This window comes from Carya illinoinensis, chromosome 4, assembly GCF_018687715.1.
Source record: "Carya illinoinensis cultivar Pawnee chromosome 4, C.illinoinensisPawnee_v1, whole genome shotgun sequence".
Classification (NCBI taxonomy): Eukaryota; Viridiplantae; Streptophyta; class Magnoliopsida; order Fagales; family Juglandaceae; genus Carya; species Carya illinoinensis.
The window spans coordinates 15,714,500-15,733,144 of NC_056755.1; the positions used below are offsets into that span (position 1 = coordinate 15,714,500).

Here is an 18,645-nt window from a genome sequence, read left to right on the forward strand (position 1 = left end):
TTCAGAATACTACTTAGTGGCTCCCCTTGCTGCAGTGGAGTGTAGGGCTGGTGCATAATATAGCACACAAGGTTTGGTGTGTGAGTCAGTCAGATCATTCAGCTAATCAATTAATTCAGATAAATTAAGACAGACATGCATAGCATGAGCATGATATGATAAGAATTTTATTCTTTCAGCATGAAAATTTTATGAAAGCCTTTTATTTATTACGTTTACATTGTGGTGAGTTCTTAATGAGTTTTTGGCTCTTGTTAGTTTCATTTAATTTTTTAACCAATTAGGTTAGGACAATGATGACTATGAGCAACTAGGCCAAGTTTAGAAGGAGTGCACTAATGAACCCTAGACTATATTTATGATTTCTTTTTCATTTAGATGGTTTGGAAACTTGGATATGACTATGTTTTAGATAATGGGCTAACTTAAGATTCTTTTGGGATGAACAATGTTCTTTTAAAAAATAATTATGCAAGCCTTTTATCTGGCTTTAATTATATGTGTACATGACATTCCTATCCTTAGGGAAGGGGATGTTATAAAAACCTTAGCTTAGCCCCTCATCACGGCCCCATCAACCAACCAACTGCACCATCATGAGCCTCCCAGTCAAGGGTTGCCTCCTCCACCCCAAGCTAAAGCCCTCATTTGTTTCCACCACCATACACAATAAACCCTAGCCCCTATTTTAAAGCCACAGTAGTGACCACAAAGCCCCAACCTAGTTCCTCCTTGCACGTATTTAGACACCACCATGAGACTAACAGACAGCGAGTGACACACGACGTTTTGAGCCCCTCAACATGGTGTAATTCCTATCCCTTTACATAAAGAATTATTATGTTTGTAAAACTTAATTGATATTGTGAAATGTTGTATGGTGTGCTACTATCGGTAATTGTGAATGTGTGCAATGAACTGTAAATGTGAAGAGATGGGATTAAATATGAAGTTGTGGTGTAGTTGTGAATGTGAAGTGGTGGGATTATTGTGAACGATGCTCTGTGGAGTAGAGTGATTATGTACTTTGAAGTGATGAGCATTATTGTGTTGTTTGTGTTGTGGGTGTGCGTAGCGTGAAGTGATAAGGTTGTTGTGCAGTTTTGACATAGTGTTGATATGGCAGTATGTTATGAAGTATTGGGATTGAATGCGAAGCCGTGATGTGAAGTTGTGATGTGGTTGTGCTTTGTGAGGTGTTTTGTGGTTGTGAACTAGAAATGTGAAGTTGTGTTGTGTGAAGGATGAGGTGATTGTGCAGTTTGTGAAATAGCCAAATGCCATATGATGTGATAGGATCACTGTGCATTTGGAAGGTGGTTGTGAACTATGTGACATGTTAGGATGTGTTATAGTTGTGATTTGGTGGTATGTCGTGTGAAGTGTCGGGATAAGCTAGGTAGTTGGACGAGTTGTGTGAAGTGTTATGTTGGTTGAATTTGTGTTGGGTGTTGATGTCAGTATGTATGAAGCTTGTTTACAAAAGCAGATGTTTTAGTGAATTATATGTTGATCTTATATGATAAAATGGTAAGGTACATGTGCAAATTGGTTGGACGAATGTGCCGGATAGATTTACCATATGTAATGGGTAGTCTGTTTTAAACATGAGTACATGATGTTTAAGCCTTAGAGTACATGATATTTAAGCCTTAGAGTTGGCTTGAAATTGTGTATTATGCTTGGATTAGATTATGAATGAAGGAAGGGATGTGTATATTGACTAGGATTGGGTTGTATAACTTGGTTGGTCCAAGTTATGCAACGAAATGGATGGTTCAGTAGGAAGAGCATGAGGAATGTGATAGTGTGTTTTAAACCTTAAAGTGAATCTGGTTCATTTTAAAGGATAAGAACATGACATAGAATGCTATGTGTTGAAAATGTAACCTCAAGTGAGTCTCAAGCTATGGGTTTGAGAATCTAGAAAAGTGATAAAGGAAAACATAGATGATGGATTTGGATAGAAGAGTATGTCTAAGTGAAGGAAGTCCAAATGGATTTTAGTTTATGCATTTTCTAAGTTTTAGTTGCTTATGCATTTGAGGAAAGGAATGATGAATGGTGTAAAGTTATGTATGTATGTAAGTTTCCATCTGACATGCACATGAATGGACTGCATGAAATGAAAATGGCATGAAGTCGAGGTAAGTATTATGTTCATATTTTTATAGAGTTTTCTAAATGATATAAAATAAAAATGAAATGTATTTTTTTTATGATGTTTTATAAAAGTATGCTAAGTATTAATGCTTAAAGGTATATGTATGTAAAGACCTTCTTAGGTAGCTCCTATTTATGCACCCAAAGTAATAATTATATGTATGTGAATGAATGTTATATGTAATACTTATTATCTTTATTTTCCATAAAGTGAAATGTAGAGGTTTATGTTTGATGCTTTGAAATTATGTTTAAACGATGTGATAAAAGTGTATTTAAACGATGCTATGAAAGGATATTTAAATGATGCTATGAAATGATATTTACGATGATGCTTATACTTTTGCTTTGAAACGATGTTTAGATGATGATGTTTATGCTTATACTTTTAAATGATGTTTATGAAATAAAATGAACTAAGAAATGAAATGAATGAAAAAAAATGACTGAAATGACTAAATGAATGAAAGGAAATGATTGTTTTAATGTATGAAATTCGTAACGACCATGACTGAATGAATGAATGATGGTACCAATAGATTAAGCAGAAAGGTAAATAAGATTTTAAACTGATTTTACAACTTTACACTTTAATCAATACATTTTAATTTCCGTAAAAGGTCTCTAGAAGCCTCATGGGTTGTGTAATTCCATTTTTGCGCTTAAATGCTTATTGTTGAGCTTTTTGTAAAAGCCTCTTGAAGAGCTTTTATTGTAATTATATTTTTGGCTTTTGAGGGCATATGACAAAATGAGATTAATTTGTGGTATGTCATGTGAAGTGTCGAGATAAGTTAGGTAGTTGGATGGGTTGTGTGAAGTGTTACGTTGGTTGGATTTGAGTTGGGTGTTGATGTCGGTGTGTATAAAGCTTGTTTACACAAGTAGATGTTTTAGTGAATTATATGTTGATCTTATGTAATAAAAGGGTAAGGTACATGTGCAAATTGATTGGACACATGTGCCAAACAGATTTATCATATGTAACAGATAAACTGACCTAAGTATGAGTACATGATATTTAAGCCTCGGAGTTGGCTTGAAGTTGTGTATTATGCTTGGGTTAGATTATGATGAAGTGTTGGTTAGATTATGAATGAAGGAAGATATGTATGTATTGACTAGGATTATGTTGTATAACTTGGTTGGTCTAAGTTATGCATCAAAATAGATGGTTCACTAAGAAGAGTGTGAAGAAGGTGATAACGTGTCTTAACTATTAAAGTGAATCATGTTTACTTTAAATGATAGGAACATATGGTAGAATGCTATGTGTTGGAAAGGTGTGCTGAAGTGGGTCCCATGCTATGGATTTGAGAATTTAAAAAAGTGATAAAGGAAATCATAGAGGATGAATTTGAATATAGGAGAATGTCTAAGTGAAGGAAGTCCAAATGGAAAGTTGTTTATGCATTTTCTAAGTGGTAGTTGCTTATGCACTTGAGGAAAAGAATGATGTAAAGTTATGAATGTATGTAGGTTGCCATCTAATACACATATAAATGGAATGTATAAAATGAAAATGGCATAGAGTTCAGATAAGTATTATATTCATTCTTTTGTAAAGTTTTTTAAATTATATGAAATAAAAATGAAATTTTTCTTTATGATGCTTTATGAAATGAAATGAAAGGATGTTTTATAAAAATATGTTAAGTATTAACGTTCAAAGGTATATGTATGTAAAAGGCTCATTTGGCAGTCTCTATTTATGCATCCAAAGTACTATTTATATGCATATCAATGAATATTATATGTAGTAGCTATTGTCTTTATTTTTCATGAAATTAAATGTTGAGGTCTATGTTTGATACTTTGAAATGATGTTTAAAAGATGCAATAAAAGTGTTTTTAAATGATGCTATGTAATGATGTTTACGATAATGTTTATGCTTATGTTTTGAAACAATATTTAAGTGATGATGTTTACGTTTATGCTTTTAAATGATGTTTATGAAATGAATGAAAAGCAAGCGACTAAAAGGATTGAATGAACGAAAGGAAAGGAAAGGAAATGAATGTTTTAATATATGAAAATACATAACGACCATGACTGAATGAATGAATGATGATACCAATGGACTGAGCATATTGCAATACTGGACAGGTAATATTGGTAGTGTACCTAGTTCTACTGCCTGATTTAAAGGGATTCAAATCTATGGCCATGGATAGAATCTATGTCCAAAAAACCATTAACCCCAATACACGGGGTGTAATAGTTTGTATCGGCCAGAGGAAAAGTGAAAAAGTAATTGAATGTATGAATGTTAGTTTCTTTATAAATGAATGTACAAGGCATGATAAATGTTTTATGAGAAAAGAAAACCTTTTAAAGAAAAAGCCCCACCTTGTAATTTTTGAAATGAAATGAATGATTTATGTAAAGCATGTAGATGAATATTAAGTGCATGACTAAAACATATGTTAGTATATTTTTACAATATGAAGTAACACTTACTGAGTATTTTACTCACTTTGTTTTTATATATGTCCCTCCCATTCCTAGGGACAAAGTGAGGAAGAAGCGTCAGGATATACATGACCCAAAGGAAGAGTGATAGAAGCCTAGATATATTTTATGTAATGTGTGAAAGTAAATTTTTCTTGTAAAATGACTTTTAATTTAATTTAATAATTTATGCTGCAAATTCTTTTTTAATTTATAGAACATGTTTTATATTTAAACTTAGAATATTTTATATCTTGGGAAGGAAATGGAATTTTTTTTAAAAGAGTTAGTAATTCCTGCCTCATTTTTCTAAAGTCATTTTCTAATGTCCCACCACAAGGACGGGCATTACACATGATATGACTAAAATGACAATGTCTAAACCAAGTGGTGAACAAATTATCACCAATAGTAGAGATGAATTAGAAGGTCAATTAGGTTAAAACAAGTTGAATATAGATGAACTGTGTAGGTATTCCTAATTTTTGGCATTAATTATGACATTCTTAGCGTCTTCTTGCATCTTTACTCTTATCTTATTCCTAATAATGGTTTTCTCTTTTGTAAAGAGCCTGGTTTTGAGATTTCAATGACGTTGTAATCGTCTCTCTTTTTGTATAAGATATTCCTCTCTACCATAAGTGATAGTTTATCAATAAAATTGATTCTTAACAAACTCATCTACTTCTAATAGTGATTGCTTGTTTGATATACGTCATTTTCTAAAATATTAATTTATTATAGATTCGTAAAATAATTATAAATTAGTTGTATGCGTATCAATTTCCTAAAAAAAAAAAAAAAAAAAAATCTTTAACTTAACATGGATGGTGCTCACTTTGGCATCAAAGTGTACTCTCAAACACAATAATTAAAAAGCTGCTAAGGATACTATCGAAACAAGCAATTATTGGTGGATAATAATGTTAATTATGATGTTGTGGTGAATTCAAATCAATGAATTGATTGGGTATGCTTGTGACTAGCTGCAATATTTAAGGCGACTGTCAAACAACTCATGATGATCAGTGTATATACGAGGCTTTGCCATATGTAAATCATGTGGTCTAATGAATTAACATATACAATTTTCAAAGCCAACAAATAATGCATTATATTAAATGATTATGAATAGAGGATTGTGAAAGGTAATGAAATAAAATATTATAAATACAAAAAATATCTTATACTCTTTTCTCCATGGTATTTTCTTGTTTTCATATATATATATATATATATATATATATGCATGTTTTTTCAAAGTTAATAATAAAAGAAATTATTTGTCACAATTGAAAAATATCATAATTAAATTATATATAAATTTAATAAAATTTTCTTATTATCGTATTATATTCGCCTAAAACTTGACTTTGTGAAATCATCCATTGTCTCAAAAGTTAAGAGATAATTATTTAATTTATGGATAATGTTAGAGTGACTATCAAATGTGCCAACCAAATATGCATATTAGTACTATTGGCTTTTTTTTTTTTTTTTTTTTTGTTTAATAATTTTTAAACATCCTTAACTATTAAGAAAAAAATAAAAATATATATAAATTCACTAATAGTCACTTTCTTAATTATTAAAAAATAAAAATAAAAATATATGAGTGAACATATTTAACAGTTATACTATTATTTTCCTTAATTTATATTTGATGAGGTGTACGTACGTGGTGGCTGCCTAATCACATCATGTTTCTTCCGATCGAGTGCATGGCTGATGACTTGGAGCTAGGAGTTGATCCATCAAAGCCCGTGATCAACTTTTTACACGCGTACAATGTTTTTCTCGACAAAATATAAGTTTCCTTAGATCATGAAGACATTAATACTATTACAACAATAATACGAGCTAGCCGCCACACGTGAATAACGTGCGAACAAGTTGCTTTAGAACAAGTTCGTATTAGAAATGGGAGTCTAAGATCTATCACATTATAAGGCGTCATTGGCATTGCAAAACATTCACACTACTTTCTTAAGAGAATTTTAGTAGCTTTTGCGTCGGGAGTGAAAATTAAAATAAAGATGCCAAGTTTATTAGAGTTCTCTACCCTTTACTCATGTATTCTGTTACTTTATTAATAAAAATATATGCTTGCTTAGAAGTGGGGGCAAGCAATTTCAATGATGTTGGGTTTGTGGTGAAAGGCTTTCTCACCTATACTTTAGTAAATGATAAATTATTTCAATATTATTGAAGAGAAAATACTCTTATTTATTATTCTTATTTATTCATCTAGTATTATTTATGTTTCTAGTAGAATTGGAGTGTTATCATAAATTAAAGGTTATAAGTTATGCTACTGGGACCGATGTTTGAATCGATAATCCTGACTGAAAAAATGTAATTATAGTTTTGTTTTTATTTTTTTTAATATTTTTTTAACATCTTTAAATAGGTTATGTTTGTGCCTTCTTGCTGTCTAAATCCCTCTCCATAAACTTTCAACTAATATATAATGCTATTACAATTATTCAAATAAAAGAGTACAAAACTTGCAATATTTGGTCTCTCCTCTTAATAAGTTTTTTGAAGCATAACAATTATTTAAAAAAAAAAAGAAATGATTTGTATAAGTTTCAAATAAATAAGTTTCATGAAAGTTTTTTTTATTTTTAAAGTAGACCCCACCTTGAAAAATAATAAAAAAATATTTTTAATTAGTGAAATCTACTTTTTTATAAAGTACTCGGACGAAACTTGTATATTTAAAACTTGTACTTAACATTATTCTTAAAAATAAAATAAAACACACATGCATGCTATACATCGATTTTATTTAGATGGTAAGGCTCACAATTCTTTTAAACTTACTCGTTATTGAAAAAGGTATACAAATGAGGCTTAGTATTTTTCTACATAAAGTTTTGTTGAAATTTGAAGGCAAAAAAAATAAATATAAGAAGTTCTAATTATAATATTCTTGACTTCTCATGTGAATTTTCTATACTACATTATTATAATATTATTCATTAAATATTTTAAGATTTAGACTTCATTTGCATAGTTGGATGAGATGAGATGATTTGTAAATAATAGTTAAATAATTTGTGAATAGTAGAGAGAATGTTTGAATTAATATATTTTATGAGATTTTGAGAAAAGAGAGAGAAAAAATTGAATAAAAATATTATTAGAATATAATTTTTTAATATTAATTTTGTTTTAAAATTTTAAAAAATTGAATTATTTTTTATAGTTTGTTTGAAAGTTTGGAAAAATTATAATGATTATATAAAAAATTCAAGATTTAAAATTAAGATTTTTTTGTATTTATAATATTTAGATATTGAGATGAGATAGTATAAGATGAGATAAGATGACTTTACCATCCAAACTTGACGTTAATTTATAAAAATAATTTGCTCAAGTTTAGATTATATATATATATAGATATAAAGTGGATTCTAGTATATTTATTATTATACATATAAAATTTTTAGATAATATTAAATAATATTGATATATTATATTATTTAATTTCACGTGTCTGGACGCCAGAGTTTGAATTTAGTCCGTCTTTGATGACAATCTAAACCAAGAGTCTTCTCATTCAAGTATCAAAGTGAAAAGTCATTGACACTGTGTAGGACCAGGAGGTTGGTTCTATACTAGTAGAAGGGGAACCAATTAAAGTGAAAAAATGAGGCCTCCAAGATTCAGCGGAAGACTTGACAATGAGTTCTGGAGACTGCTGGGATTCATGACAACGGGTGGACCAGCAGTCCGAGGCCATGCCTGGAATTTCCTGTCACTTTCTTCCCACCATTCCTTTTTGGCAAGAATTTTTGGGTGTATTACCTTTACATACCTTCCCGTCACCGATATAAATGGTGACACGCAAAATATGATTGCAAATGATCCCAATACAGCCAGGTGAAGTGTTCTTGACTCTCATGTTCAAGCTGGAAGGACTCCATCGGATCGCTGGGGCAGATCTGACACCTTTTATTCTTGACAGCGAGGCATATATACATTTGTGGTGGAAATAAAAAGAAAGAACGATTCTTTACTTGTGCTTGCAGTACTGTTACGAGCTGTGAGTCACTCTTTGCTTCGTTGGTAAGTGAATCTGTTCTCCACCCTTAACTATACACACAAACACACACAAATATATGAACTCCAAATCTTCAAAGCTTTGTCCCAATTCGGAGTGCAGGTAAGCCGGAACTGTTATCTTAACCCAAAACTTCTCTTCATTGTCTTATATGCACACCAACTAATTTATATAACTTCTAATATTTCGAGTCTCCTACTTTCGTATTTGGTTGGGCAATGATATTACGCAAATGGGTCAAATAGTATATAGATAGGTATGAACATATATATATATATATATATATATCAAGTTTTGTTCTTGTGGTACAGTAGTGCTTGTTTCCCATGTGGTTATTAATTTTTATTATCCAGGTTGGTCTAACGTGGATTTTGTTCCATACTAATTATTTTTTATCTTGCTATCTGGTGCTGAGTCTTAATGTTGTAGACTCGATCATGTAGTTTGGCTAGAGTCTGAGACATTTTTGTCAATTTTTTTTGGTGGGAATGGAAAACTTAGCTCGAGTTCTTCTTTTGATTCTTCAAAACTCAATATCACTGGCTTTCTGCTGGGTTCTGATTCATGCTGATAATTTTCACAGGTGCTGTCATCTTGAGTTAATGCTGGTCTGTACTGAAGAAAAAAACCAATATTTTAGTTACAGGCTTTATTAGATTTATGGAGGACCTCTTAATTTCTAGGCCTGGACATATGGTCATGAAAAGAACACTGCTTTTATTGATTTTTTTAATGTGGGTGCCAATAAGTGTCATGGAAAGGCCTGGGAATGCCAGTTTTTCTTCTTCCAGACCGCATGTTGTGAATCTTGGAGCTCTGTTTACTCTAGATTCAGTAATTGGAAGGTCGGCAAGACCAGCAATGGTGGCTGCCGTCAATGATGTTAATTCTGATTCGACTGTTCTTCCTGCAACAAAAGTGAACCTAGTACTGCGGGATACAAATTGCAGTGGATTTCTTGGAACGGTAGAAGGTATTTCCTGAAGCTCAATACTTGTATAGTTCTGTTGTTTTCTTGGGCTGACACCTCTACTACTCACAATGCTGCCCTCCATAACAATCATTATAAGTCCTAATCGTACCAAATCAGACCTTGGTGAAGGAATAGTAACATAATATCTAACTTTTACCCCTCCCCTCCTCCAATAACCTGTTAATTCGTACTTCTGGTTAAGAGTACTCTTGCTGCTGGTGTATTTTTTTAGTAAGTTACATTCGTACATACCTTCCTGCATTGAGTGCTTATATGTATGTATGTATGTATGTATATGGTTACACATACCACTGCTGCTTGATGTGCTGCATATCTACTGTATTAAATATCTACTATGGCTATTTTCTCATTTTATGGCCATCAAATTTACAGCATTTTGCCCCTTAAGAAAGGGCTGGATGGTAAGTTTGCTCATTCAAGATCCATTGGGTTTATGTATAACCTACCGAGAGAAAAGGAAATTATTATTTTGTCATAAAATGAGCTGGAGCAGGTTTTGAGTTGATCATTTTAGAGTAAATCCATCTAATAGGTGAGACAATTATTTGAAGCCAACCTATTTGGCACTCACAACCATTTGTAGTTCTCAGCAACTTTGCGAAAAAATGGAGTTTTAATAAGCTGAGAAGTACTACGATCATATGTATGATGTATCTTTTTATGTGCTCTCTCTTGGAGATGGGGATGGTAAAAGACGTTTGACATGGGTGTCATTAACAATGTAGCTTTGCAACTCATGGAACAAGATGTTTTTGCTGCAATCGGGCCACAATCATCTGGTATAGCTCATACCATCTCCCATGTTGCTAATGAACTACACGTGCCACTTCTGTCATTTGGAGCAACAGATCCCACTCTAGCTGCACTGCAGTACCCATATTTTGTCCGTACCACGCAGAGTGATTATTTTCAAATGAATGCAATTGCTGATTTGGTTGAATACTATGGATGGAGGGAGGTAATTGCTATCTATGTAGATGATAATTATGGAAGAGGTGGGATTTCTGGATTGGGTGATGCCCTGGCAAGGAAACGTGCCAAGATCTCTTACAAAGCTCCCTTCCCTCCTGGCGCCTCCAAAAGTGCAATTAATGACCTACTGGTCGAAGTAAACCTCATGGAATCTCGGGTGTATGTCGTGCATGTAAATCCTGACTCTGGCTTGACAATTTTCTCTATTGCTAAATCTCTTGGGATGATGAGCAGTGGCTATGTTTGGATTGCAACTGATTGGCTTCCTTCCCTCCTAGATTCATCAGCAGCAGCTGACCCTAACACAATGAATCTCTTACAAGGGGTCATTGCTCTTCGTCATCACACCCCAGATAATGACCTCCAAAAGAGTTTTATGTCTAGGTTGACCAGCCTAAAAGATAAAGACAGTGCAAGCTTCAATTCTTATGCACTCTATGCATATGATTCTGTTTGGTTGGCAGCTCGTGCTCTTGATGTTTATTTGAAAGAAGGAGGAAAAATATCTTTCTCTAATGATCCAAAATTGCATGACTCAAGTGGAAGCACACTGCACTTATCATCTCTCCGTATTTTTGATGGAGGCCAACAATTTCTCCAGACAATTTTAAGGATGAACTTTACAGGTGTAAGCGGTCAGATTCAGTTTGGTCCAGATAAAAATCTAGTTCATCCAGCGTATGATGTTCTAAACATTGGTGGGTCTGGGTCTCGTAGGATTGGCTATTGGTCAAATCATTCTCATCTCTCAATTGATTCTCCTGAAATCTTATATACTAGGCCTCCCAATTCTTCTACCATTAATCAAAAACTGTACAGTGTAATATGGCCTGGCGAAACTACGGCAATTCCCCGAGGATGGGTATTCCCAAACAATGGTAAGCCACTGCGAATAGCAGTGCCAAACCGAGTAAGTTACAAAGAATTCGTGGCCAAAGACAATGGCCCTCCTGGGGCTAGAGGTTACTGTATTGATGTCTTTGAAGCTGCTATAAATTTGTTGCCGTATCCTGTTCCGCACACGTATATGTTATATGGAGATGGCAAAAGAAATCCTGTTTACAACAATCTTGTGGATGCAGTTTCAGTAGATGTGAGTATTTGACTTTTATTTGTAACTTTAATCTTTTGGTGACTTTCCTGAAATTTAGTGTTTGGTTTAGTGGAATATAACTAGGTATTCCATGAATTTCAACTTGTTTACATGTGTTCTTTTTAACTTGCATTCTCTGATGTATTGGTGAGATTCGGTGTTAATCATTATAATTATTTCAATGTGGTTACTATCTTCTTCAGAAGTTTGATGCTGCTGTTGGCGACATTACAATTGTTACAAATAGGACGAAGATTGTGGATTTCACACAGCCTTACATGGAATCAGGACTTGTTGTTGTTGCCCCTGTCAAAGAGTTAAAGTCAAGTCCTTGGTCTTTCCTCAAGCCATTTACAGCTCCAATGTGGTGTGTCACCGGCATATTATTTCTTTTTGTTGGAGCTGTTGTTTGGGTTCTTGAGCATCGGATTAATCACGAGTTCCGTGGTCCACCAAGCCAACAACTAATGACAATTCTTTGGTTAGTATGTTTCAACTCACTGACTTACTGAATGTCATGTAATTTGTTACCAGAATTGAAACCCTCTAACTGGTATAAAGCTATAGGATCTCTCTCTAGAAAATGGTGTCAAATCCCTTGGCAATGGACCTGATTGTTTCCTGGTTTCAATGAAATTACATGGTTACACATGAGACCTAACATACAAAGTATTGCACACTGGCTGAAGATCTTGGCTGTAAGCCTGTAACATATGCCTGCTGTTGTATAGTAGAGCAGAAATCATTGTTAGGGTATATGTTGGTTTACCACTTTCAAGTATGCTGATGGACTGTGATGAAATAAACATATCAACTCTACCATTTTTCTATGGAAATATTTCAATTAGATGTACATGCTTTTATCTCTGCTTACTATGCGTGCTTTGTTTCATTTTATATCAGAGTACGATACTAAAATCACTTCTTGCTTGGCAGGTTCAGTTTCTCAACAATGTTTTTCTCACACCGTACGTATTTCATGCCTAGTTTCTTGTGCTTTTGATATTTGCTTCATGACAAAAGCCTTCTGGTGTTGACAATCATATTCCAATTTTCTAACATCCTTTGCTGTTTGGATCTGGCACAGGAGAGAACACTGTGGGCACGCTTGGTCGAATGGTTCTTATTATATGGCTTTTCGTAGTGTTAATTATAAATTCAAGCTACACGGCTAGTTTGACGTCGATACTCACCGTGCAGCAGCTGACATCACGGATAGAAGGAATTGACACTTTGATATCAAGTAGCGAACCAATAGGAGTTCAAGATGGGTCATTTTCATGGAATTATTTGATTGAGGAGCTCAACATTGCAGAATCTAGGCTTGTGAAGTTGAAAAACCAGGATGAATATTACAGTGCCCTTAAGAAGGGACCAAGAGGTGGTGGAGTAGCTGCCATTGTTGATGAGCTTCCTTACATTGAACTCTTCTTGTCCAGTACCAATTGCGAATTCAGGACTGTGGGGACAGAGTTTACAAAAAGCGGATGGGGATTTGTAAGTAAAGACTTTGGTTGGTCAAAGCCACCACCTGATTTTTTAGCTAGATTACAGATATGAAACAAAGCATTTCTAGAATGATGCAAGTTTAATAGTCTTATATTAAGTGTGATACTGATAGTAAATCACATGCAGGAAGTTGGAAATTGAAATTTCCTGCTCCAGAATTATAAGTAAATCACATTGAGTTTTCAGCTCCTTATGAATAATAGTACAACAGATTGAATTAAGATAGTGACCTGGATGTGATAGGTTTCTTTATAATGCTCTTCTCCTGTTATACCCTTTATGTTCCATCTTCAGTAGTAATGATCGACATGTAATATGTAAAATCAATATTCCCTGGACAATTGACTTTCTGATTTTTCATACAATTATTAATTGCTTTTTAATATATTTATTGATGCTGTTTTACTTCTTTTTGTTCCAAGGTTCAATACTTGATTATGTTTTGTTCTGTTTTAGACACATCAAGGCATTTCTATGAACGACAGCCTAGCTCCCTGTTGATTTCCAGTCAATAATCTTTTACTTATGAAAACTCTAGTGTTCCCAAAAGATTTCAGGATCTTTTGTTTCATACAATAAAAATTCATGAAACAGGTTCAAAAGTCAAATCTCACTCCAATGTTCAATGTCCTTGTCTCAGGCTTTCCAAAGGGACTCTCCTCTTGCAGTTGACTTGTCGACGGCCATTCTTCAGCTCTCAGAGAATGGTGATCTCCAAAAAATTCATAACAAATGGCTGACACGGAATGAGTGCTCCATGCAAATTAGCGAAGTTGATTCAGCCCAACTATCTTTGAGTAGCTTCTGGGGCCTATTCCTTATCTGTGGAATTGCATGCATTGTTGCTATTATTCTGTTCTTCTGTAGGATCTTATGCCAATACCGCAAGTTTAGCCCAGAGGCTGAGGAAGGCGATATTGAGGACATTGAACCTGCAATTGCAAGGCCTCGATGCACAATCCAAATTCCTAGCTGCAAAGACTTGATTGATTTTGTAGATAGGAAAGAAGAAGAGATCAAGGAGATTATTCTTAGGCGGAAGAGTAGTGACAGAAAACAATCAGCTAGCCATAGCTCAGATGAACTGTCCAATTCACCATCTTAAGGAATAAGAACAAGTTTTCCTTTTGGCTGCTGGATACTCTAATGCTTCCCTTTGGCAATACATGATTTTCATCTATACAACATATTTACTTTCCCTTATGTAAAAGCTTTGAGAGAGAGAATTTGAGCATGTTTTAGAATGTTTTTCTTGATGCTATACAAATGGATACCATTTTCTCTCAATGCTCAAAGATGACTTTTGAGCGGTTTATGCCATGACAATGATGTCATGCCAGCGGGCAATTGTTGTGGAGTACTCCATGCTATATATACAGGTAAATGATTAGTTTTATTTTACTAATTTTTGGCCACTGTTTTTTATACCATTCCTGCTGGGCTCTTATTTTATTTTTTATACATTTGGGGGAGGGGGGTTTTGAACTCCAAACCTTCATTTGGAAGGCTGAGGGTTATGCCAATCAGGTTTGGGCTCTTTTTAGAAACTAGCACATATGACGGGCACAAAATACTGCACTCTATTTTTGCTTTGTGATTGAAATTGACGTGCTTAAATTGATTCTTCTTGTTCCTCAAAATAGGTACATCAATAATATATAAGATTTGCATGAATATTATCAATCGGTTTGGGGACAGCGTAATAGGAGTTCAGAATTTCTTTGCCCTCGCTCAAGGTCACGCATCTGGAAGCAATCTTATTAGGTGTCCATGTTGGAGATGTCTTAATGACTATTGCTATCTCATTATCACGGTGGAAGAGCATCTTTTCGGAGGGATTGATCAAAACTATACCCACTGGATATTCCATGGAGAGAATGATGATTTTCCCATGGATAATACCAACAACTGCAACCTTCATAGCATGGACACTGGAGAATGATGTCATCCTAGACGAGATCTATTGTGGAAGATTATGGGTACTGCTCCCGCATAACCTCTACACGATGAAAAAGTCCTACACATAGTCGGTTGAAACCCTCAAACTTTGAGCACTTATTTTAGGATTCCCAATGTCCACTTTATCCTAGTTGTGTGAAATTCTCGAAATTGTCTCTCACTCCTAGAATGCTTAATATAAAAAGTCTTGGTAGTCGGAGTGGTAAGTCATTTGACATGAGGTAGCATAAGAACCTCTGGGTCGACGATAGCAGCACGCTTAGGCACCCTAGTGACTCAATGTCTTGGAAAGAATTTGACAATAGGCATAGTTGGTTTGTTTAGAAGCCTTGCAACATTTGTCTGGACTTAGCAAATGATGACTTCAACCTAACAGCATTTTACCAATGGTATTTGTTCCCTACAATTTACCACCTTGGTTGCGTAGGAAAGAATCTTATCTCATGTTGGCCTGCCTTATCCCTAGACGAAAGCATAGATTTATAGTCCCAAGCCCAACATTGCTAAGTCCAGTTTCCTTTGCAAAACTCCTTATGTTCCCAACATAAATCGAAATTCTATGAAATGGAAAAAAAGCCCAAGTCATTAATATTTGAAGGAGCAGTGCATGTTGTTTAAAGGCTCAAAGCATATATTTATATTCCCAAACCCAACGTTTCTTAAGTCAGTTTTTTTTAATATATTTTATTATTTATTTAGAGTTAGGCCCCTTTTGGATATAAAAAATATTTTGTCTCGTCGTTATAATTTTTTTAAATTCTCATACAAAATATAATAAATAATTTAATTTTTTTAAAACTTAAAATAATAATAATATTAAAAAATTAAAGGTGCTGTTTGGATAATAAGTTGAAATGAGATGAGTTGAGATTAAAATTGAAAGTCGAATAAAATATTATTAGAATATTATTTTTTTAATATTATTATTGTTTTGAGATTTGAAAAAGTTGAATTGTTTACTATATCTTGTGTGAAAATTTAAAAAAGTTGTAATGATGAGATGAGATAAGATGAAACACTTTTACTATCTAAACTGGGCATTAGTGACTTGTACGCCTTTCACTTTGGTTTATTACTTTGAACCAAAAGTTTAGGCTATCATATTCTTCACTTTGCTATTTCTTTTAACTTCTCCAGTCGGTGTTGTTTATGTCTCCAATGCTTGTCTCTCTCTCCCCTCTCTCTTACATAAATCTCCGTTAAACTGATACACCACATGATGTGGAATAGCTCTAGAATATTATAGCTCTGCCAACCATTCGGATGGTGTATGTTGCTGTCGTTCATAATGGGTCCTTGTAATAAATTTTGGCCACTGGTTTTCTCCGCCCAAATTAATAGTGTTTTTCTTATAAATATCTCCAACCCTAAAGGTCTCTAGGACATCCAACACAATCTCGATTTATATCATTCCCCTTCTCTCAAAAGATTGTTCCTCTTTCGAGTTTCCCACAACTTTGTTCTGCTCGCAATTGGTAAGTATTTTATAGAAGATATATGATTGGCCTTGATAAAATTGAGCACTTTTTTCAAAGAAATTTGGGCTTGCACTTCGAATGTGGATGCCTGGACCCAGATTCAGTTTGATATTGTTGTCATCCTGTGTAAGCTCAAAACAATATTCTCCCCTCTTTGCATTTTTTAATATAATGGTCCACCAAACAATTCATGTACTACACACGACCTTGCTTTCAAGTCCAGTTTAATATTGGTGGATGTAATATTTTGAGATATTTTTTGGTCGTTTTAATGTTATGTGCAAAATAGTGTTTATCCTAAGGGCTCCACTGCCAAGCTTACATTCATGTTGAGTACTTGACCTTTTGCTCCATTGCCCTAAACGATTTAGAGACTAGACACACGAGACAAGAAAGGAACAATGGTGTGCAAGTGCAGCAAGGTGAGGAGGCATTAAAAGTATTTTCCCAAAGTGTTTGCACATTGTGTTTGACTATGCCCAACTGTTGTCATCATAAAGTTTTTGCGAATGCTCAATGACATGTACTTATAATTGCCTCGATATCCAATGCTACCTAAAGTAAGCATTCTTATTGGAAGACAACTTCTATGTCTAATTTTTTACACTCATATTTCTATATTTGACACAGGGACATGTATATCTATATGGTATGAAGCATTATGATAAAATGAAGGACGACACCGCACATAATTTTGAAAAGAGACATGAGACCGGATGTTCGAGCTTGTTGAAAGAAAGTGTATGCTCCTTTAAACCTCAATCCGAACTCATTTATGAGTTTTTGTTTAAATTATGATCTTTGCCTATCATTACATATTATTCTTCTTTATTTATAAATTTTAAATTTGACCATGCTACTTATTACTAATAACAGATTAAAAATTTATGTCATCCCCATCCTAGTGATGTCTTCAATGAATTGTACGCATTGGTTTGTGGTTTTGACCCTTAGTTTGCATCGTATTTTGGTTGGATAAATAGTGGCATGGAAGCTCAAAGAGGTGCCGCTGCAAGAAAGGGCAATGAACTTGGTATTGGTAGACTTCCTACTACTACATAGTGGTAGGGTGGTGATGGCAAGAGGGAAGTCACTTGGTACATTGATGGACGTGAAGGCACAACTGGCAGGCCTTCAGTGGCAAGTAGATTGGCTGATATGGTGGAAAGAGGATAAAGGAGAATTGGGGGTGAGCCTGCAAAGACGTGGGCCTACTGTGGGCCTAGGTGAGGAAGAAGCTATAGAAATATTAGGAGGAAGCTGACAATGTATAAGGGCTTGGACCCAGAAGTTGTTGGACATAGCAAGTCTTCAGCAACAAGTGTGCTTTGATAGAGCAGCATGTGTAGGCCTAGCAAGGTGGGTCAACTGTCTGGGCCTCAGCTCGTGGGGCATATTGTTGGAAAGAAGAAAGTCGGGGATCGGCATGTGTGGAGAATCCGGAAAGAGGATGACCCATGGCCCCTTATCGGCATAGGCTCACACCCTTGCGAAAAACATTGTCGGGAGCCCTACAACCAGCTAAGGAAACCTTGACAGAGGTCTAGAGGGTATGGGAGATGGAGGAGGAGTTGACGACAGTAGTTCTCGAAAGAGAGCTAGACTTTTCGCCACCTTTTTTGGGAACTACGCTGTATGTTGGGATTTTGGCATTTTGTGGCTAGATGTTGCTGATGAACATTGAGGAAGCTTTATCCCTTCTGGTGGAGGCTCTACTGTAGCCTGAGGAGCCTATCGAACCATGGGCAGCAAGGAAATCCCATGATGATGCTCACGATGATGCTTTTCCCCTCTCTAGAAGTGATGATGGAGATTTTAATGGGCCACCACAAATGCTTATTTTGATGCAAGGCTATTCTAAGTGGGAGTGTAGAAACCTCTTTGCAGAGGAGGCAATGGGAACGCAGTTGGACTCACAGTAGGTTACTAGAGAGGGAAACCCTTACTCCTGAACTG

General features: G+C 34.7%; 1 protein-coding gene across 2 annotated transcripts; it reads left to right on the forward strand.

Annotated features, from left to right (window-relative positions):
• The first annotated feature begins 8,216 nt into the window (after positions 1 to 8,216).
• LOC122307982 (glutamate receptor 3.4-like) lies at positions 8,217 to 14,539 on the forward strand. Of its 2 annotated transcripts, none has more exons than XM_043121129.1 (7): positions 8,217 to 8,786; positions 9,268 to 9,657; positions 10,404 to 11,743; positions 11,947 to 12,224; positions 12,680 to 12,711; positions 12,831 to 13,240; positions 13,893 to 14,539. In XM_043121129.1, exons 2-7 carry the CDS (start codon positions 9,345 to 9,347, stop codon positions 14,355 to 14,357), a joined length of 2,838 nt encoding a protein of 945 aa, XP_042977063.1. In that variant the 5' UTR covers positions 8,217 to 8,786; positions 9,268 to 9,344; the 3' UTR covers positions 14,358 to 14,539. The 2 variants fall into 2 exon arrangements, with proteins under 2 accessions (XP_042977063.1, XP_042977062.1); XM_043121128.1 differs by having other exon boundaries at positions 8,218 to 8,689.
• Positions 14,540 to 18,645: the final 4,106 nt, after the last annotated feature.